At 42.2% G+C, this 9,506-nt stretch overlaps 1 protein-coding gene across 2 annotated transcripts; it reads left to right on the top strand.

Annotated features, from left to right (window-relative positions):
- Positions 1-397: 397 nt before the first annotated feature.
- On the top strand, positions 398-9,443 carry slc8b1 (solute carrier family 8 member B1). Of its 2 annotated transcripts, XM_052069206.1 has the most exons (15): positions 398-835; positions 1,744-1,896; positions 2,162-2,214; positions 2,507-2,564; positions 3,069-3,174; positions 3,258-3,425; positions 3,523-3,636; positions 3,722-3,796; positions 5,063-5,193; positions 5,271-5,412; positions 7,236-7,357; positions 7,476-7,629; positions 7,699-7,779; positions 7,941-8,005; positions 8,797-9,443. In XM_052069206.1, exons 1-15 carry the CDS (start codon positions 674-676, stop codon positions 8,986-8,988), a joined length of 1,776 nt encoding a protein of 591 aa, XP_051925166.1. In that variant the 5' UTR covers positions 398-673; the 3' UTR covers positions 8,989-9,443. The 2 variants fall into 2 exon arrangements, with proteins under 2 accessions (XP_051925166.1, XP_051925167.1); XM_052069207.1 differs by lacking the exons at positions 398-835; positions 2,162-2,214 and having other exon boundaries at positions 1,747-1,896.
- Positions 9,444-9,506: the final 63 nt, after the last annotated feature.

Genomic DNA, 9,506 nt, shown 5'->3' with positions numbered 1-9,506 from the left:
AATGATGTGGCGGGCCAGATCTGGCCCCCGGGCCTTGACTTTGACATCTGGTTTAAATGGTAAAGTTCAACAGCCACGGTGCCTTCTAAAAATTTGAAAACGTGGGAATTCTAATAACATATGCACATAATAAAAATGTTTCACATTTCCAATTGTATTTTGGTACGTTATTGTAGTCTCCCATTGCTTATGTCAAACTGTTTTTGTTTTGTCCAAAATCATACAACAGGTTAATATGAATGCCTTTAAACTGGGTTTTTTTTGGGGAGGGTGGGGTGTCGTGATGGGAATCGCTGCCTTTTTTTTAAACAGAATATTATTTTTTTCATTCCAATAACATTTCTTTGTCATGGGAATCGTTGATTTTACACAGTCTTTGAAGGAAACACACGTAGTTCATGTCTGGTGGGCGGAGCTTCCCCTTCTGTATCTGTCCAGAATTCCCGGACGTTTTTATCAGTCGTGCGTGGAAAGACATCTACAGGACCGTACTTGACATTTTCGCGAATATGCAGCTATACAAGAATCGAGCTCTATGTTTTAATGTCTCTCGATAATATTTTTATTTTAGTTTTAGCCGAAAACGGAATACGAAGGTAGCCTCTGCCGCCGTCTTTCGTGTAGCTGTCACCAGCATGGACGTGGCTCCTGGATAAAAGAAAAAACAAAAGTCATGTCTGTGGCTACTCTTTTATGTCTCCTGGTTGGGACATTGTTGTCCCAGCAAGTCATCTCGGACTTCTCTGTCCACACGACTCGGACAGGTGTGGAAGTAGACGGAGGGTACGTGAATGCCTCATTGGCCGTCGTGTCTCGGATAAACAACGAAGACGAGGTTGGTGTGATAAGAAGTGAACATGAACTGTCCCTCCTTTTATTGGATTTTGTGGACACAATCGTTATGAAGTGCTTCTTTGGAAAATATGCAATCGTTAAGTCGAATGTAACATGTCAGCAGATTTCGGTCACATGACCCCAAGCAATAATGTCAGCTGAAAAAAATCATGTTTCTACCTGCACAATCTTAATGCTTGTTGATATGTAAAGGCAACCTACGAACGCACAGTACTGTAAATTTGAATTAGTTACTGTAATCAAGATTTTATAATATGAAAACACTATCTACAATATTACACATTGGCACTATAAACTACAAATATCAACGTCATCCTTCAAGACTAATTTTAATAATAGAACGATGAAACGTTTTATATTACGGTAATATCTGCTCTGTAAAAAACGTAGATTTTGAGGACAGACTTTTTTTATATGAAAAACGCGAAGGACATACTTTTGGAGTTTGCAGTGTTTTTAAGGGAAAACAAATAACTTAAAATTTTTAAAATACATTAATAATTACAAGGAACATATATTATTTTGTTAATATATATAAAGACTGAATTTTGCTCATAGATATATTTTTAAATGTTTTTTTGCACAATCATAATTGATTATTAGATGTGTGCATGTTCCAAATTTCTATTATTATACACGTGATACCAAACTGTTGGCAAAAGCAAAGTATTTACGTCACTATTTTCACAAATGTACACAACAAGAAATATTATTTTGCCCACGGCATACTGAAAAGTTCTTCAACCCTGAAACTGAATGTGAGATATGTAGATGCGCTCTGATTAATTTGTCCACAACAAATGCCTGCAATAAACAAATGGAGCATAAGGGGGAAATAATGACAGCTGATATACACAGTACAGTATATGTATGTGTTTGTGTGTTCAGTGCGATCATGTGATGAATGTCAGCGCTGCGGACCGCTGCGCATTCGTCAAGAACACACCAGACTGCAGCTTGGAAGATGGCTTCATCAACTATCTTCAAGTGGCCTTCTGTCTGCTTCCCCCTGACCTCACACCTCTCACAGTCATTCTCTGTGTAAGACTTGTGTGTGTGGGTGCGCGTGTGTGTGTGTGTGTGTATGTGTGTGTGTGTGTACCATTTGAGGAAGTATGGTGGAATTTGAATTTGTCGGAACTGAGGGATTTTCTTTGTCTCTATATCACACTTTGCAAAACAAGGTGACCACAGTACTTACCAATGTAAATGCACTTCGCTTTTGGTTACACAGTTCTTGTTTCTTTTATATGTCCGAAAAGAAACTAGAACATGTCTGATATTTCTTCCCTCCGATTCTCCACAGATTACATGGTTGTTCTTTTTGTTCATCATACTTGGCCTCATCGCATCTAAGTTGTAAGTCTTTTTTTTTCTGTCTGAAATCTGTTGTGTCCTGTCAGGTTTCACGGCCGTAGTCATTTTTTTCTGCATTAATTACATTGTCAGATAGAATGTGAAATGATCTATTTGTTGCATAACTCCTGTTTCAGTCACATGTGCAATTTTACTGTCAGATGATCAATTGTTTCGCTTCACTGGAGTGACTTTGAAAGTGGACCTTGTTCTGCGTTTCGGCTTCACGAGACTGACCACGAGCGGGAGAGAAGCTGTTTCAAATGTAACAGAGTTCTTCTCCGTTTCTCCACAGTTTTTGTCCCAACCTGTCAGCCATCTCCACAAGTCTGCACCTCACTCACAACGTCGCTGTATCCTTAATCTCCAGCCCTCTCTCTGTTTTACGACCAATCGCAACAAAACCGGCACTCACGCAACGTGATGGGATTAAGACGTCGACATCAATTTTGGTTTTGCATTCACAATCTTCAATTCCAATGATTTTTATTGATTTATTTGTTAAATTTTATTGTGATACATCATATCCCAGACTAAATGCCTTAGGTAGAGATAAAAACAAAGTTAAATAAAAGCAAATACAAAACACAGCAAACAGGATAGAGTGGAATGTAGTTCTGTCACATAGTTACATAATCCATCCCATCACAACACATGGTGAAGAAAAGGTTCTCAACAGGCCAAAACCAACCCAAGAACTGGTCTGCGGACCAGTACCGTTTGGAACAAGAGCGCACAGATATAAATGTACCTCATCAACTGGGCATGATTGTTTGTCAGCACGCCAATGCTTACCATATTCATCAACAACCTTTTTTTTTTGCCCACACTCTCCTTGACTAATATCTTTTTTTGAGGGTGTGACCTTCCTGGCACTTGGTAATGGAGCTCCAGACATCTTCAGTGCCATCGCGGCGTTCTCCCGCCCTCACACCGCCGGGCTGGCGGTCGGAGCGTTATTTGGTGCGGGTGACACACGATAAGATTCAGTGTAAATCTGAAGTGCCTGCGTGCAAATGATCCACTTTGTCCGTCACTTTTGGCAGGTGCCGGTGTATTTGTCACCACGATTGTTGCCGGCAGCGTGGCGCTGGTCAAACCTTTCGCCGTACCCTCGCGTCCTTTCTTGCGTGACGTCATCTTCTACATGGTGGCAGTCTTCTGGACTTACCTCATCCTGTACAGAGGAACTACCACGCTGGCAGAAACATTGGGTAGACACCGAGACATTTTTTTCACCTCTGTGACATCCCCTACCTTGATTTCTCTTGCAACATTCATAACATTTATGTGTGTATCTCATGTTTGTAGGCTACTTGGGCCTCTATGTGGCGTATGTATTGACAGTGGTCATCAGTGCCTACATCTATAGCAGACAAAAGCATTTGCGCGGCACGACAGTCGAGACTGGTCCACATATTCAAGGTTCAATGCATACGCGCGCACGCACACACTCACTCCCACACAAAGCAAGACAAATTCATTCAATCAATGTTTGTTGTCTCTGCAGCGGGGCTCGAATCGTCTGACTTGTACGATAACGACGTTCCCTGTCTGCTCGCTGACACAGACCAACAAGAATATGGTGAGAAGCCAGACCTGTCTAAAAACGCGTTCAATTCACACTCCTCACAAAAAGTTGGGGTATTCTGCTTCGGGGTGAAGTCCGAAAAACGGAAATTAATGATCACTTCAATGACACTAAGAAAAGCGAAAATAATGCATCAAAACAGAAAATCAAGCGAGGAAATCCCAAAATAAATTCTATTGGGGGCGGGGGTTGTGAACACACAACAAAGGAATGAATAACATAAACAATTCTGAGACAGTCCAGTCTCCTACAATAATTTAATACAGGGGTGCCCAAACTTTTTGGATCGAAGATCTACTTTTTGATCACCTAACCTCACGGGATCTACCCTTACCGGCGCGCGCACGCACACACACACACACAAATTTAAGATTTACCTGCTTTATTTTATTGTTTTAATATTTTTTTTTGTGAAAATGAGACTGATTAGTGTGCAGTGTATATTAACACAAAAAAATTATTACGAACATGTACAAAGACACACAAATGGTTGTTGGTTTTTTTTCTTCTCGACACTCATTTGATCTACTTGGGACCTGTCTTAGATCTACCGGTAGATCAGGATCTACCTAATGGGTACCCCTGATTTAATACATGACGGGAAACACCATTGTAACTATTTTATTACACCCTGTCAATAAAAGATAACACTATAAAGAGGTATAACAGTGTCACAGTCACACGTATTACTTGTAAAGATGTGTAGGCGGGGGACACCCTGAACCGGTTGCCAGCCAATCGTAGGGCACACAAGAGACGAACATCCATTTGCGCTTACACTCACCCCTGGGGACAATTTTTTGCGTGTTCAATCAGCCTGCCATGCATGTTTTTGGAATATGGGAGGAAACCGGAATACCCAGAAAAAACCCACGCAGGCCCGGGGAGAACATGCTAATTCCACACAGGAAGGCCAGAGCTGGAATCGAACCCATGACCTCTGCACTATGAGGTCGACGCACTAACCACTGGATCACCGGGCCGCTGGTTTGTTAGTTAATTTATTTATTTGTATAAATTTATTTTTTGTCGACCGCCAGACTAAAAAAAAGTCAATAAACTACAGCCATAATACATTTGAATTGAACCCCAAAGCTCCCGTATGAAATTCGTTGACTAAGACAAAAACAAGGGAGATTTCCGCAGTAAGTATAGTTAGATGTAGTAAGATGTAGTTTTAGTTGTTTAGTTTGTTTTCATTAACTATATTAATCTTGGTGCAAATTCAGGAGCACCTCTTGAATTTCTGGTGCGTTTCAGAGACAGAGTACAGGCCGCTCCTGCAATACCCCGAGTCCACCAGCCGGATCTTGCTGGGCTCTCTCAACCCGGTAGACAACAGGAAGTGGAGGAGGAAAAACTGGAAGTGGAGAGTCCTCAAAGTTTTGAAGGTGTGCCAAAAACAGACACACCAAGTCCAATTCCATGTGAACTCTTTTATTAAATGGCGGCGTCCGCCTCCTCGCAGACCCCCGTGGAGGTCATGCTGCTGCTGTGCATCCCTGTCGTAGATCTTGATAAAGAAGACAGGAACTGGAGACGACCTCTCAACTGTCTTCATCTGGTCACTGCCCCGCTCATCTGTCTCCTCGCTTTTCAATCTGGAATTCGTAAGTGGGAAGAGGAAATAAACTCTTTGCAGTATTATTGTCGAGATCTCACTGGGACATGAAATGATGAGTTGTCACTGTCAGGTTTGTTGTTATAATATTTTTTTTTTTTGAGACGTGAACATGAAATATTATTTGGGAGAACAAGTGATTAGGCTTTCAGGTGAAATTTCACTGTGGACTGTTGAGGAATGGGAGCTGTCAATTTGCTCTTGGCCCTTCCTTGGTTACAGGTTCTTTTATCTCTCTATAAGGTGGAAGAAGACCCAACACCACGTAGTCTTTTCTTCAGTTTATCACAACGCAACACGAATCGATTCGGGCTCCTGTGAGTCTCAGATTTCATCAGGAAGCCCCGAAGAAACACATTCATGAGATTATATAGAGACGATATGATAATGAGAGGGGGGAGGTACGCCTCTCATGCAAATTCCGAAACAAAGAAAGTAACATGTCATCTGACCCGGTGTGGCCGGAGGAATCCAGGAGCGGTGAGGTGAGACCAGACCACCACTACCCCCCATTTGGTGCGATGGCAGGAACACAGATACCTGAGATAACAGCTCCTCTAAAACATGTCCCGTGGAGGGGGGCCCCAGAAGTGGTGGGGGTCGAGGGCACTAAAGTTGATTGTAATAACATTGAGCAGGAAATACCTTCAACCGCATTGTACATTGTTTCTTTCAGTGTCTGAAAAAACACAACCAACAGGAAGGAACAACACCATAACCAAGTAAAAAGCAGAGATAAGGAAGATCAAGCAAAGTTCGATCTTGATATGATGACAAAGTATAGACCACTGCTGCTGTTTTTGACTGGAGGAATGTCGGCGCCATTTGACTGTCGTTGCTGGACAGTCCCGGGGCGCTTGTGTCTTGCGCCTGTAATGGGCAGCATTTTTCACAGCCCCGCTTTGTTTAGCGGAGAGATCGGTGCTGTTGAACGGTCTGCGGCTGGATGGATGGAGGTCTTGAGGAGCCGACGATGAGAAGAAAGGAGCGTTGGCGCGGAGTGCCGATGCGGATTTGGAGCTGGGAGTCGCGGCTTGGAGTTTGAAGCGGATTACGTGGGACAGGAGAAGTGAACTAATCTCTTTTCGTCAATGGATGCTACAGCTTTGTGTTTGCTTTCAAAACTTAGCTTGTAGCAGACGTGTGCACATTTTCAGCATGACGTCTCTGATCCACTGGAGAAAGGACACTTTGATCCTCTCCTCTTTCATGTAGAACTGCTTCAGACAACAAAGTGTATGCAGAAAATTGGTGAAGATTGAACGACTGTCTGTGTCCTATGTGTTGTCTTGTGTTATTTCTGTTATTTTGACTTCAAAATGGCGCCGCGAGAGTGGCTGCCTTTCCAGCAGCTCCTATATTTTGTTGTTCTACTTCTTACTTTCATAACTTTGCTGCTGTGAATTGGGAATTTCTCCATTGTGAGACTAATAAAGGTTTTCTTCTTCTTCTTCTGGTCACAGATCTTGAGATTAGGGTTCCTCTTTGAGGGCACTTGAGAGCCTTCAGGGACTTTTATGAGGTGGTGGAGGCAAGAAACCCCTTGGGGGGCTGTTAATTAACCAAAGGGAAATAGGCTCTAAACTTCACAGTACATTCTTTGTTTTAACTACTTCAGCAGATTTTCAGGAGAGAGACTAGTGTCAATAGTTCTCATAGCAAGATGAAATTCAACAATGTTCTACTACTACTTCTAGCGGAATAATTCCTTAACAGGACCCACAATGCGCAATGACCTTTACATGTGAACTTCATTGGACTTTTCAACATACATATGCTTCGTCTTTAAATGCGCTTGTTCTTTCTGCCTAGTTGGAGATTACATGATTGAGGGCCAGTTTCCTCTGTGGCTGCTGACTCTTCTCCTGGGGCTCTTTCTATGTGCCATCATGTTTTGCAGCACCACGAACGAATGCCCCCCAAGATATCACCCGGTAAGTGTGTGTTAAGAATCAAAGGATATGTCCTAAACACACAGATTGCGTATCCACTTTCCTTTTGTCCCGATCCAACATTATTATTTTTTTAACACGTGAGATATGTTCTTGCCAGATCTTTGCACTTTTGGGCTTCGTGGTGAGCGCGGTGTTGATCAGCGCGGCGGCGTCCGAAGTGGTCAGTATTCTGCACATGCTCGGCGTGGTGCTCAGTCTCAGTAACACCGTGCTGGGCTTGACTCTTCTGGCCTGGGGCAACAGCATCGGAGGTGAGCCCGCTCAGAGAGGTTCTGCGTTTGTGCTATTGAAAAAAAAATCATTAACTTGTCTTGTATTAGACTGTTTCTCAGACATCACCCTGGCACGACAGGGTTACCCCAGAATGGCCATATCGGCCTGCTTCGGGGGGATCATTTTCAGTATCCTTATTTTCACTACACTTGCTCACAAAATTTTCAGCTTTGGGTTTGACGTCAAAAGATGAGTTTGACACAAGAGATGGACAGTTCAACTTTTTTTCTTGAAATCCAGTAAAGGTTGGTCACAAATGATGGGAGAACCTTAACTGCATCTCCACCAGATATGTTGTTTGGAGTGGGTTTGGGCTGTCTGGTGCAGAGGATCAAAACGCACTCTGAAGTGCAGGTAGTTCACACACACAAAAATATTCTACAAATAAATACACTCAACTTATAATGTGATACAGGCACTGCGTCAAACATGTTCAGTTAAAGGTATTATTTCAAAAATGCTTGTTATGGTTTGTGGATTGCAGTTGGACACCACCACAAACTCTCCGATACCAGTGGCTTCTTAACTCTTGTCACTGTGGGACCCACATTTCATATCTTTGACCCATTTTGTTACAAAAAAAATAAAGATATATTGCCCAAAAAAGCCTTTTAGTAATTTTCACACCACCAAAAACATTTACCTTCCAATATTCATATGTACGGTAGTTTAGCCCGTTCATGCACTCTCTAACCTAATAACATGAGCTCTCCACTTTGGTAACCCCTGCCCCTGAAAGGTTTCAAATGTAAATGTAACTTTAAAAAAATACCAGTTACAAGTAAATGGCTCAGGTGATATGATTGTACAAGCAACAAAGAATCTCCGTAACGCCCACCAGTGACCCAACTACAACTCTACTTTTCTATTAGTCAAGCCTTTGGAGCAATCTTGTGGCTTATCGATAGTGTGTGCATTTTTTTCCCCAATAGCTCAGGATGGGTTCCACAGGAGAAAAAAAGGGAATAAACGAATCCATAAACTGGGTCACAAGCCCTGTAATATTTTACGACCCACTAGTTGAGAATCACTGTTGTATTCCATGAGCACAAACTGACCTTTGTAATGGCAGAATATTTGATCCAGCAGTTGTATATGATATTGTCAGCAAGGCGCCTGATCAATGTCTTTTTTTTTTTTCTCAGCTGGAACCAGAGGGATTGCTGACATGGATCCTGGCGGCGTCTCTGGGCTTGTCTTTGGTTCTGTCTTTTATTATCGTTCCACTGAGCCGCTTCCACTTGGGTTGGCACTACGGCATTTTCCTGCTCATCTTCTACGCCGTTTTCCTCATCGTTGCTTTACTCACAGAGTTTGGCATCATCTACATAGCATAGACTGGCGAGGGAAGCCTTGCATGAGGGGATGGGAAATTGATATACTGGAACCACTAGAGCACTCTTTTTATAGCCTACTTGACTGCTACTTTTACATTACCTTGACCGCTGTATTGAAGTCATGGAGACATGCAGATTTTATTCCAGAAGGCCATAGCATCAATGTGCCAACATTTTTCATATTCTCTTTTTTTTTTTTATCTTATGTCTGAGACCACTATGACAATGTGGGTTTTCAAAAAGACGACAATCAATTCAGCATTTCATTTCATCATGTTCTCCAAAATCTGTTCTTTTTAACTCTATACACGAACTAAATGTACTGAACATGACAATCAAGTTGATTGGGATGTTTTTACATATGGGAACTACATTGTGCCTTTCACATACTGCGATACCATTGTTGTCATTTTTTTATTTCAACTCTGCAAATACACTGCCACCAGCTCAAAAATTATTCATTTTGTCCGTGCTTGTGGAGTACAGCTAAAAAGTCGTGTTTATCCGGGTTGTGATTG

The sequence above is a fragment of the Hippocampus zosterae genome, chromosome 6, assembly GCF_025434085.1.
Source record: "Hippocampus zosterae strain Florida chromosome 6, ASM2543408v3, whole genome shotgun sequence".
NCBI classification, from domain to species: domain Eukaryota; kingdom Metazoa; phylum Chordata; class Actinopteri; order Syngnathiformes; family Syngnathidae; genus Hippocampus; species Hippocampus zosterae.
Note: the sequence above shows the minus strand (reverse complement) of the source record. Positions and strands in the feature narration are given on the sequence as shown.